Raw genomic sequence first — 13,746 nt, 5'->3', positions numbered from 1 at the left:
CACACACACACACACACACACACACACACACACACACACACACAAGCACCTTCCTAATATTGAGTTGCACCCACTTTTGCCCTCAGAACAGCCTCAATTCATCGAGGCATGGACTCTACAAGGTGTGAAAAGCGTTCTACAGAGATGCTGACCCATGTTGACTCCAATACTTCCCACAGTTGTGTCAAGTTGGCTGGATGTCCTTTGGGTGGTGGACCATTCTTGATACACACAGGAAACTGTTGAGTGTGAAAAACCCAGCAGCATTGCAGTTCTTGGCACACTCAAACCGTTGTGCTTGGAACCTACTACCATACCCCATTCAAAGGCACTTAAATATTTTGTCTTGTCCATTCACCCTCAGAATGACACTCATACACAATCCATGTCTAATTGTCTCAAGGCTTAAAAATCCTTCTTTAACCTGTCTTCTCCCCTTCATCTACACTGATTGAAGTGGATTTAACAGGTGACATCAATAAGGGATCATAGCTTTTACTTGGATTCACCTGGTCAGTCTGTCATGGAAAGAGCAGGTGTTCATAATGTTTTGTACACTCAGTGTATACAGGCATGTCTATACACATATGCCTACGTATACAAACACAGGCATACACATAAGCAATGATACCATAAACAAACATACAGAGACATATGGCAGACACATTCAATTAATTTCAACAGATACAGTATAATAAACAGATTTAACCCACAGTTTGCTGTTTACGGGTGGATAGCTCAATATGTCAAGAGAGACCAGGTACTGTAGCTCAATATGTCAAGAGAGACCAGGTACTATAACTCAATATGTCAAGAGAGACCAGGTACTGTAGCTCAATATGTCAAGAGAGACCAGGTACTGTAGCTCAATATGTCTAAAGAGACCAGGTACTGTAACTCAATATGTCAAGAGAGACGAGGTACTGTAGCTCAATATGTCAAGAGGGACCAGGTACTATAACTCAATATGTCAAGAGAGACCAGGTACTGTAGCTCAATATGTCAAGAGAGACCAGGTACTATAACTAAGTATGTCACGAGAGACTAGGTACTATAACTCAGTATGTCTAAAGAGACCAGGTACTGTGGCTCAATATGTCAAGAGAGACCAGGTACTGTAGCTCAATATGTCAAGAGAGACCAGATACTATAACTCAATATGTCACTAGTAGAGGTCGACCGATTATGATTTTTCAAAGCCGATGCCGATTATTGGCTGAACCAAAAAAGCCGATGCCGATTAATCGGCCGTTTTTGTATTTATTTGTAATAATGACAATTACAACAATACTGAATGAACACTTATTTTAACTTAATATAATACATCAATAAAATCAATTTAGCCTCAAATAAATAATGAAACATGTTCAATTTGGTTTAAATAATGCAAAAACAAGGTGTGGAGAAGAAAGTAAAAATGCAATATGTGCCATGTAAGAAAGCTAACGTTTAAGTGCCTTGCTCAGAACATGGGAACATATGAAAGCTGGTGGTTCCTTTTAACATGAGTCTTCAATATTCCCAGGTAAGACGTTTTAGGTTGTAGTTATTATAGGAATTATAGGACTATTTCTCTCTATACGATTTGTATTTCATATACCTTTGACTATTGAATGTTCTTATAGGCACTTTAGTATTGCCACTGTAACAGTATAGCTTCCGTCCCTCTCCTTGCTCCTACCTGGGCTCGAACCAGGAACACATTGACAACAGCCACCCTCGAAGCAGCGTTACCCATGCAGAGCAAGGGGAACAACCACTCCCAACTCTCAGAGCGAGTGACGTTTGAAACGCTATTAGCGCGCACCCGCTAACTAGCTAGCCATTTCACATCGGTTACACCAGCCTAATCTTGGGAGTTGACAGGCTTGAAGTCATAAACAGTGCAATGCATTGCGAAAGATGCTGGCAAAACGCACGAAAGTGCTGTTTGAATGAATGCTTACGAGCCTGCTGGTGCCTACCACCGCTCAGTCAGACTGCTCTATCAAATCATAGACTTAATTATAATATAATAAACACACAGAAATACGAGCCTTAGGTCATTAATATGGTCGAATCCGGAAACTATCATCTCGAAAACAAAACGTTTTTTTCTTTCAGTAAAATACGGAACTGGTCCATATTTTATCTAACGGGTGGCATCCCTAAGTCTAAATATTCCTGTTACATTGCACAACCTTCAATGGTATGTCATAGTTACGTAAAATTCTGGCAAATTAGTTCGCAACGAGCCAGGCAATGAACGCAAGAGCAGTGACACAATTTCATGTTAGCAGGCAATAGTAACTAAATATGCAGGTTTAAAAATATATACTTGGGTATTGATTTTAAAGAAAGGCATTGATGTTTATGGTTAGGTACATTGGTGCAACGACAGTGATTGTTTTCGCAAATGCGCTTGTTAAATCATCACCCGTTTATCGAAGTAGGCTGTGATTCGATGAGAAATTAACAGGCACCGCATCGATTATATGCAACGGAGGACACGTTAGATAAACTAGTAATATCATCAACCATGTGTAGTTAACTAGTGATTATGTTAAGATTGATAGTTTTTTATAAGATAAGTTTAATGCTAGCTAGCAACTTACCTTGGCTTCTTGCTGCCCTCGCGTAACAGGTAGTCAGCCTGCCATGCAGGCTCCTTGTGGAGTGCAATGTAAGGCAGGTGGTTAGAGCGTTGGTCTAGTAACCAGAAGGTTGCAAAAACGAATCCCCCCTGAACAAGGCAGTTAACCCCCGTTCCTAGGCCGTCATTGAAAATAAGAATGTGTTCTTAATCTTACTTGCCTAGTTAAATAAAGGTGTAAAAAAAATCGGCAAATCGGTGGCCAAAAATACCGATAACCGATTGTTATGAAAACTTGAAATCGACCCTAATTAATCGGCCATTCCGATTAATCGGTTGACCTCTAGTCACTAGTAACCAGATACTATAACTCAATATGTCAAAAGAGACCAGGTACTGTAGCTCAATATGTCAAGAGAGACCAGGTACTATAACTCAATATGTCAAGAGAGACCAGGTACTGTAGCTCAATATGTCAAGAGAGACCAGGTACTATAGCTCAATATGTCAAGAGAGACCAGGTACTATAACTCAGTATGTCTAAAGAGACCAGGTACTGTAGCTCAATATGTCAAGAGTAATCAGATACTATAACTCAATATGTCAAGAGAGACCAGGTATTATAACTCAATATGTCAAGAGAGACCAGGTACTATAACTCAGTATGTCACGAGAGACCAGGTACTATAACATTATGTCTAGAGAGACCAGGTACTGTAGCTCAATATGTCAAGAGAAACCAGATACTATAACTCAATATGTCACTAGTAACCAGACACTATAACTCAATATGTCAAGAGAGACCAGGTACTATAACTCAATATGTCAAGAGAGACCAGGTACTATAACTCAATATGTCAAGAGAGACCAGGTACTATAACTCAATATGCCAAGAGAGACCCGGTACTGTAGCTCAATATGTCAATAGAGACCAGGTACTATAACTCAATATGTCACTAGTAACCAGATACTAATACTCAATATGTCACTAGTAACCAGATACTATAACTCAATATGTCACTAGTAACCAGATACTATAACTCAATATGTCACTAGTAACCAGATACTATAACTCAATATGTCAAGAGAGACCAGGTACTGTAGCTCAATATGTCAATAGAGACCAGGTACTATAACTCAATATGTCAAGAGAGACCAGGTACTGTAGCTCAATATGTCAAGAGTAACCAGATACTATAACTCAATATGTCACTAGTAACCAGATACTATAGCTCAATATGTCAAGAGAGACCAGATACTATAACTCAATATGCCACTAGTAACCAGATACTATAACTCAATATGCCACTAGTAACCAGATACTATAACTCAATATGTCACTAGTAACCAGGTACTATAACTCAATATGTCAAGAGAGACCAGGTACTGTAGCTCAATATGTCAAGAGAGACCAGGTACTGTAGCTCAATATGTCAAGAGAGACCAGGTACTATAACTCAATATGTCAAGAGAGACCAGGTACTATAACATTATGTCTAGAGAGACCAGGTACTGTAGCTCAATATGTCAAGAGAAACCAGATACTATAACTCAATATGTCACTAGTAACCAGACACTATAACTCAATATGTCAAGAGAGACCAGGTACTATAACTCAATATGTCAAGAGAGACCAGGTACTATAACTCAATATGTCAAGAGAGACCAGGTACTATAACTCAATATGCCAAGAGAGACCCGGTACTGTAGCTCAATATGTCAATAGAGACCAGGTACTATAACTCAATATGTCACTAGTAACCAGATACTAATACTCAATATGTCACTAGTAACCAGATACTATAACTCAATATGTCACTAGTAACCAGATACTATAACTCAATATGTCACTAGTAACCAGATACTATAACTCAATATGTCACTAGTAACCAGATACTATAACTCAATATGTCAAGAGAGACCAGGTACTGTAGCTCAATATGTCAAGAGTAACCAGATACTATAACTCAATATGTCACTAGTAACCAGATACTATAGCTCAATATGTCAAGAGAGACCAGATACTATAACTCAATATGCCACTAGTAACCAGATACTATAACTCAATATGCCACTAGTAACCAGATACTATAACTCAATATGCCACTAGTAACCAGATACTATAACTCAATATGTCACTAGTAACCAGGTACTATAACTCAATATGTCAAGAGAGACCAGGTACTGTAGCTCAATATGTCAAGAGAGACCAGGTACTGTAGCTCAATATGTCAAGAGAGACCAGGTACTATAACTCAATATGTCAAGAGAGACCAGGTACTATAACATTATGTCTAGAGAGACCAGGTACTGTAGCTCAATATGTCAAGAGAGACCAGGTACTGTAGCTCAATATGTCAAGAGAGACCAGGTACTATAACATTATGTCTAGAGAGACCAGGTACTATAACTCAGTATGTCAAGAGAGACCAGGTACTATAACTCAATATGTCAAGAGAGACCAGGTACTGTAGCTCAATATGTCAAGAGAGACCAGGTACTATAACTCAATATGTCAAGAGAGACCAGGTACTGTAACTCAATATGTCAAGAGAGACCAGGTACTGTAGCGCAATATGTCAAGAGAGACCAGATACTATAACTCAATATGTCACTAGTAACCAGATACTATAACTCAATATGTCACTAGTAACCAGATACTATAACTCAATATGTCAAGAGAGACCAGGTACTGTAGCTCAATATGTCACGAGAGACCAGGTACTATAACTCAAAATGTCAAGAGAGACCAGGTACTGTAACTCAATATGTCAAGAGAGACCAGGTACTGTAGCTCAATATGTCAAGAGAGACCAGGTACTATAACTCTATGTCAAGAGAGACCAGGTACTGTAGCAAATGGCATGCAGACATATCTTGTAAACGTCTAGTTTACCACAGATGATTCATTCATAATGTTAGCCTTATCTTTCTGGCAGGTAACCAGTTACAGGTGTGTCTGCTTGCAATGTGTTTTATTACCCAGCTCCAAAAAGGATAGCCCTCCTTACACCATAGGGTTTACTCTATAGATACAGTCACAATTTCCTTGTTCTATTATGGTCTAACAAGGCACAGCTCAATTCCGTTTAATCCACTTTATTTATCTCCAGGGGGTAGATATTAGTGTGCAGATCACGTTCAGTAACATGATACATCACCAACTTTCCTAACCATGAGCTGAATGTTAGTTTAGCCTGTTGAAATGTGGCACTTTAGTTATGCAGGGCCTCTGTGTATTTAAATGGCTAAGTGGTCATCTTGTTTGGACATGTTTGAATCAGTAACAGGAGAGGAGCTAGCGATGTCAGACCGGCCGGTGTCTGTTGGACTGGACTGACACTTGGGGAAAAGATGTTGGGGAAGAAAGAGGCGAGGTTAGTACAGGTGCATCAAAGCTGGGACCGAGAGACTGAAAAACAGATTCCATCTCAAGGCCATCAGACTGTTAAATAGCCATCACTAGCCGGCTACCACCCAGTTACTCAACCCTGCAGCTTAGAGGCTGCTGCCCTAGACATGGAATCACTGGTCACTTTATTTATTTTATTTCACCTTTATTTAACCAGGTAGGCCAGTTGAGAACAAGTTCTCATTTACAATTGCGACCTGGTCAAGATAAAGCAAAGCAGTGCGACACAAACAACAACACAGAGTTACACATGGAATAAACAAACGTAAGACAATAACACAATACAAAAAAATCTATATACAGTGTGTGTGTAATAATGGAAAACTAGTCACTGAATAATGTTTACATACTGCTTTACTAATTTCATATGTATATACTGTATTCTATTGTACTGTATTTTAGTCAATGCCACTCTGACATTGCTCATCCTAATATTTATATATTTCTTAATGCCATTCTTTAACTTTTATATTGTTGTGAAATGTTAGATACTACTGCACTGTTGGAGCTAGGAACACAAGCATTTCATTACACCCGCAATAACATCTGTTAAATATGTGCATGTGATCAATAACATTTTATTTTATTTTGTTTGAGAGAGATGGGTGGGGGAAGGGGGAGAGAGAGAAACCAAGAGAAAGGGAGAGAGAGAGAAGCTGTCTCTCTCAGAGGACCAAGGCTAAACCCCACATCAGCACTGCTCTGACTCACTGCTCTGGATCTTCCATATTCCCTTTGAGCCAGGATCAGGGGTCAATTGGCTGCTCAGTCCACTGACTGTTTTTACTGGCTACTGATCTGGGCTGTCTGCTGGAGAAAGACCTCCTCAATAATAGGCCTGTAAACCTTTAAACATCGTTACACATAATGGAGGGAGGAAGGTGAGGGTGGGGTCTGTGTGTTTACTCCTTATTGCATCCCTCTCCAGCCTTCAGACCAGCATTCAGGCCAGGGTGTAATACTATATATTATTCTGTCTGTCTTTCTTCCCGTCAGTAGTACTGAATGAGACCAGTGCTTGTTTTCAGAAGTCAGTTCTCCATTGCTGTTATTGAACTCTTTCTCTTTTGACCACCACCTTCTGTCATAACTCAAGGCTGTGTCCCAAATGGCACCCTATTCTCTGTATAGTGTACTAATTTTGACCAGAACCCTATGGTCCCTGGACAAAGTAGTAGACTATACTGGTATAGGGGTGCCATTTGGGACGGAGCCCTACTCTGGCACCCAGTGATGAGGGTCTGGATACACATTACAGTTATTACTAGCAGGCATGAATCACTGCCCAGGATCACTGTTACAGTGAATCAATTGGATCCAGAGAGAGAGAGTTTCACCCCAGCTGGCATGGAGAAGCAGCTGGAGGGAAATGCATGGGATTGAGAGTGTACGGTGGAGAGTGCACGAGAGAGAGAGTGCGCGAGAGAGAGTGCGCGAGAGAGTGCTTGCGAGAGAGAGTGCGCGAGAGAAAGAGCGAGAGAGACAGAGAGAGAGAGCGTGCGAGAGAGCTCTCCCAGCCAATAACGTGGCTGCAGAGCCAGCTGGGTGGTTACAGTGAAACACGAAGAGGAAGTAAACACTTAGCACCAGAGAACGCTCATACTGAAAGTTCATCAGAATACTGTGGACTGTATAGGCAAATCACTATCCTCCAGAATCCCCTCCTTAAGTTACACACATTTGCTTGGAAGAAGATAGTTTGCTGACTGTAATACTTTGGCTCATAGTCCCATACAGGAACTACACTCAGAAAGCCTCATAAACAAATGTTGCTAGTTAAAACCCCTGTCACAATACACTTGGATAGCAGGAGGGGTGAAGTCAGGCGCAGGAGACTGAAGTCCGTTAAACGTATGTTTAATAATCAAAATAGAAAAATGCCGCAACAAGGCAGGGTGCACAACAATAAGGAGGAGGACAACTCCAAAGATCCAAAAAGACGGGGCACAGCCCGGCAACCCTAATGGCTAAAATTTGTATTTATTTAATTTTTTTATTTCACCTTTATTTAACCAGGTAGGCAAGTTGAGAACAAGTTCTCATTTACAATTGCGACCTGGCCAAGATAAAGCAAAGCAGTTCGACAACATCACAGTTACACATGGAGTAAAACAAACATACAGTCAATAATACAGTAGACTTATTTTTCTATGTACAATGTGAGCAAATGAGGTGAGATAAGGGAGGTAAAGGCAAAAAAAAGTCCATGGTGGCAAAGTAAATACAATATAGCAAGTAAAACACTGGAATGGTAGATTTGTAGTAGAAGAAAGTGCAAAGTAGAAATAGAGTTAATGGGGTGCGAAGGAGCAAAATAAAAATAAATAAAATAAATACAGTAGGGGAAGAGGTAGTTGTTTGGGCTAAATTATAGATGGGCTATGTACAGGTGCAGTGATCTGTGAGCTGCTCTGACAGCTGGTGCTTAAAGCTAGTGAGGGAGATAAGTGTTTCCAGTTTCAGAGATTTTTGTAGTTTGTTCCAGTCATTGGCAGCAGAGAACTGGAAAGAGAGAAAATAACGCAGCGTAACTGGGAAACATACAAAATATTCCCGGCTATCACAAAAGACATGACAATCAACAATCCCGCACAAATCCCCAAACGAAACAGACAAACTAAATACCCCACTAATTGACTAACACAAAACAGGTGCAGACCTAAACAGACATAACCAAACGACACAGAAACATAGATCGGTGGTAGCTGGTAGGCCGGCGACGACGACCGCCGAGCACCGCCCGACCGAGGAGAGGCGCCACCTTCTGTGGACGTTGTGACAACCCCCTGCTTCACTTCCTTTTTATACAGTAGTTTAGTTTGTTGACTCTAATAGTTTGTTGAATATGATGATTTATTTACAGGCTCATACTAAAACGACATCATTTAGGGCATTCAAACTCAACTCTGGACCTGGAAGCCAGTTCCACAGCACTTTTTCATTGTTCCCCTCTAACCATGTAGTGATTTAGACCTGGGACACCAGGTGTGTGGAATGAATTATCAGGTAGAACTGAAAACCATCAGGCCCCGCACCTCGTAGGGTGAGAGTTAAATAGCCCTGATATAGGGGATGGAGCACACAAGCACATCCCTCATTGCATTTCCACTTCCTTTTCGAGGTTGTGGACTGGAACAGTTTGATATGATTGTTTGATCACAGCCCCATAACAGAAGTAGACTGAAATAGAGCACAGTGGAGTGATCGTGTGGACCCCATATCCATATCTCCATTATTCCCATCAACAACACCATCATTGTATCACTTCCCTTTTTAAAGTTTGTGGGTGTGATAGTGTGCTGTTGAAGGGGATAGTGTGCTGTTGAAGTGGATAATGTGCTGTTGAAGGGGATAGTGTGCTGTTGAAGGGGATAGTGTGCTCTTGAAGGGGATAGTGTGCTGTTGAAGGGGATAGTGTGTTGTTGAAGGGGATAGTGTGTTGTTGAAGGGGATAGTGTGTTGTTGAAGGGGATAGTGTGTTGTTGAAGGGGATAGTGTGTTGTTGAAGGGGATAGTGTGTTGTTGAAGGGGATAGTGTGTTGTTGAAGGGGATAGTGTGTTGTTGAAGGGGATAGTGTGTTGTTGAAGGGGATAGTGTGTTGTTGAAGGGGATAGTGTGCTGTTGAAGGGGATAGTGTGCTATTGAAGGTGATAGTGTGCTATGGAAGGGGATAGTGTGCTATGGAAGGGGATAGTGTGCTATGGAAGGGGATGGTGTGCTATGGAAGGGGATAGTGTGCTATGGAAGGGGATAGTGTGCTATGGAAGGGGATGGTGTGCTATGGAAGGGGATAGTGTGCTATGGAAGGGGATGGTGTGCTATGGAAGGGGATAGTGTGCTATGGAAGGGGATAGTGTGCAATGGAAGGGGATGGTGTGCTATGGAAGGGGATGGTGTGCTATGGAAGGGGATGGTGTGCTATGGAAGGTGATAGTGTGCTATGGAAGGTGATAGTGTGGTATGGAAGGTGATAGTGTGGTATGGAAGGTGATAGTGTGGTATGGAAGGTGATAGTGTGGTATGGAAGGGGATAGTGTGCAATGGAAGGGGATAGTGTGCTATGGAAGGGGATAGTGGGTGTGATAGTTTGCTGTAAATGTAATACATCAGTCTTCTGCTTTGCATTGATAGGGTCCTTGTATTAATTGTTTACTGATCATAACACCCATAGAGAGCAATATATCCCTTCTCAAATTCCCATAGATTCATCTGTTCTTCATACGCATATCTCTAACCTGTCTTGCATAAATATTAAGAAAATCTAATGTGGCCTAGTTCTGCTCCCTGCAGAGAGCACTATCTGTATCAATCCTGCTGGCTCTTCCTCAGCAGCCATCCATGTGTCTGTCAGCTGACTGTTAAGACACATCATGTAGGGATGTGAATAACCATTACCAGACGGCAACCAGGAGGAACCAGCCAGTCAAAACAGCTTCTTCCACTCAATCATTTCACAGAACTAGGTCTATAACCATTATGCAATGGACATACAGTATATCTATTGGAACGAAACAGAAATGCAAAACATTGGTAAAACAGCGGTATAGATCAGGGTTGTCAGGAGGGTAGCTCTCCAGGAACAGGGTTGGATAAAACCTACAGGAGGGTAGCTCTCCAGGAACAGGGTTGGATAAAACCTACAGGAGGGTAGCTCTCCAGGAACAGGGTTGGATAAAACCTACAGGAGGGTAGATCTCCAGGAACAGGGTTGGATAAAACCTACAGGAGGGTAGCTCTCCAGGAACAGGGTTGGATAAAACCTACAGGAATGTAGCTCTCCAGGAACAGGGTTGGATAAAACCTACAGGAGGGTAGCTCTCCAGGAACAGGGTTGGATAAAACCTACAGGAGGGTAGCTCTCCAGGAACAGGGTTGGATAAAACCTACAGGAGGGTAGCTCTCCAGGAACAGGGTTGGTGTTAAAACCTACAGGAGGGTAGATCTCCAGGAACAGGGTTGGATAAAACCTACAGGAGGGTAGCTCTCCAGGAACAGGGTTGGATAAAACCTACAGGAATGTAGCTCTCCAGGAACAGGGTTGGATAAAACCTACAGGAGGGTAGCTCTGCAGGAACAGGGATGGAGTTAAAACCTACAGGAGGGTAGCTCTCCAGGAACAGGGATGGAGTTAAAACCTACAGGAGGGTAGCTCTCCAGGAACAGGGTTGGAGTTAAAACCTACAGGAGGGTAGCTCTCCAGGAACAGGGTTGGATAAAACCTACAGGAGGGTAGCTCTCCAGGAACAAGGTTGGAGTAAAAACCTACAGGAGGGTAGCTCTCCAGGAACAGGGTTGGATGAAACCTACAGGAGGGTAGCTCTCCAGGAACAGGGTTGGATAAAACCTACAGGAATGTAGCTCTCCAGGAACAGGGTTGGATAAAACCTACAGGAATGTAGCTCTCCAGGAACAGGGTTGGATAAAACCTACAGGAGGGTAGCTCTCCAGGAACAGGGTTGGTGATAAAACCTACAGGAGTGTAGCTCTCCAGGAACAGGGTTGGATAAAACCTACAGGAGGGTAGCTCTCCAGGAACAGGGTTGGTGTTAAAACCTACAGGAGGGTAGCTCTCCAGGAACAGGGTTGGTGTTAAAACCTACAGGAGGGTAGCTCTCCAGGAACAGTGTTGGATAAAACCTACAGGAGGGTAGCTCTCCAGGAACAGGGTTGGATAAAACCTACAGGAGGGTAGCTCTCCAGGAACAGGGTTGGTGTTAAAACCTACAGGAGGGTAGCTCTCCAGGAACAGGGTTGGAGAGCACTGATATAGAGAGAGACTATATTGCGGTACCATTCTATTATGTGTTTGTGACGATGTGTGTGAGTGTGTGTGTGCTTGTGTTCATTTGTGTTTCTTCTGACCTAGTTTCTTCTGATGATCATGAGTGTGAATGTGTGATTGCAGATTGAAAGGCGCATGGAGCTGGTCCGCCTGGTGTCCCACAACGCACACAAGAAACTGGTCACCTGTCTACAGGGTCACATCGGAACAGAGGCAGAAAAGAGACACGTAAGGACAATCTCCTTCTCTACCTCCTTCTCATCCTTTATTTTCACACCTTCTCACCCTCTCCTCTTCTATCACTCCTTCTCATCCTCTATTATCACACCTTCTCACCCTCTCCTCTTCTGTCTCTCCTTCTCTACCTCCTTCTCATCCTCTATTATCACACCTTCTCACCCTCTCCTCTTCTATCTCTCCTCTACCTCCTTCTCATCCTCTATTATCACACCTTCTCACCCTCTCCTCTTCCATCTTTCCTTCTCATCCTCTATTATCACACCTTCTCACCCTCTCCTCTTCTATCTCTCCTTCTCACCCTCTATTATCACACCTTCTCACCCTCTCCTCTTCTATCTCTCCTTCTCTACCTCTCCTTCTCATCCTCTATTATCGCACCTTCTCACCCTCTCCTCTTCTATCTCTCCTTCTCTACCTCCTTCTCATCCTCTATTATCACACCTTCTCACCCTCTCCTCTTCTATCTCTCCTTCTCACCCTCTATTATCACACCTTCTCACCCTCTCCTCTTCTATCTCTCCTTCTCTACCTCTCCTTCTCATCCTCTATTATCGCACCTTCTCACCCTCTCCTCTTCTCTCTCCTTCTCTACCTCCTTCTCATCCTCTATTATCACACCTTCTCACCCTCTCCTCTTCTATCTCTCCTTCTCTACCTCTCCTTCTCACCCTCTATTATCACACCTTCTCACCCTCTCCTCTTCTATCTCTCCTTCTCTACCGCTCCTTCTCATCCTCTATTATCACACCTTCTCACCCTCTCCTCTTCTCTCTCCTTCTCTACCTCTCCTTCTCACCCTTTCCTCTTCTATCTCTCCTTCTCTACCTCTCCTTCTCACCCTCTATTATCACACCTTCTCACCCTCTCCTCTTCTATCTCTCCTTCTCTACCTCTCCTTCTCACCCTCTATTATCGCACCTTCTCACCCTCTCCTCTTCTATCTCTCCTTCTCTACCTCTCCTTCTGACCCTCTCCTCTTCTATCTCTCCTTCTCACCCTCTCCTCTTCTCACTTATTTTCTACCTCTCCTTCTCATCCTCTCCTTCTATCTCTCCTTCTCTACTTCTCCTTCTCATCCTCTCCTCTTCTCTCTCCTTCTCTATCTCTCCTTCTCATCCTCTCCTCTTCTATCTCTCCTTCTCTATCTCTCCTTCTCACCCTCTCCTCTTCTCACTTCTTTTCTACCTCTCCTTCTCATCCTCTCCTCTTCTATCTCTCCTTCTCTACTTCTCCTTCTCATCCTCTCCTCTTCTATCTCTCCTTCTCTATCTCTCCTTCTCACCCTCTACTCTTATATCTCTCCTTCTTTACCTATCCTCTTGTATCTCTCCTTCTCAGGGAGATGTGTTGTGAACAGCTCTTACCTCTAACTCAGACATCCACATTAACCACATACTAATGTCAATGAAAGATGTGCAATTACTGTCATTTTGAGTTATTTCAAGGTAGGTTTTAAGCACTAGAGAAAGGAACCCGAGACTGAGACAAGTTATCCATGATCTCAATGTTCTCTCTCCTCTGCAATCACTACACAGCATCTCTCAGTAAATAACAGAGGATAGACTCAGTGGATAGACATGTGGAGTAGGCCTCTCCAAACCCTCCACTATCTTTCCAATCTACTGTTAGCCAGACCCGCCCCAGTGTTGCAACATTACTGATATGACTGGCAATTCACTGTCATTACTTTCACTCCAGAATTGTATGCTTATCTCGTGTTCGAAACATGGACCTTTATG

The 13,746-nt window shown here is 42.6% G+C and overlaps 1 protein-coding gene across 5 annotated transcripts in view; it reads left to right on the top strand.

Moving 5' to 3' along the window:
• LOC106606653 (rho GTPase-activating protein 17) overlaps positions 1-13,746 on the top strand; it is a 61,073-nt gene that overhangs the window by 28,484 nt on the left and 18,843 nt on the right. For all 5 annotated transcript variants that reach the window (XM_045719980.1, XM_045719983.1, XM_045719979.1 and 2 more), the window contains one exon: positions 11,891-11,995. In XM_045719980.1, the coding sequence (XP_045575936.1) occupies positions 11,903-11,995 (93 nt within the window). In that variant the 5' untranslated portion in view covers positions 11,891-11,902. The remainder of the gene's footprint in view (positions 1-11,890; positions 11,996-13,746) is intronic.

The sequence above is a fragment of the Salmo salar genome, chromosome ssa06 (assembly GCF_905237065.1).
Source record: "Salmo salar chromosome ssa06, Ssal_v3.1, whole genome shotgun sequence".
Lineage (NCBI taxonomy): Eukaryota > Metazoa > Chordata > Actinopteri > Salmoniformes > Salmonidae > Salmo > Salmo salar.
Note: the sequence above shows the minus strand (reverse complement) of the source record. Positions and strands in the feature narration are given on the sequence as shown.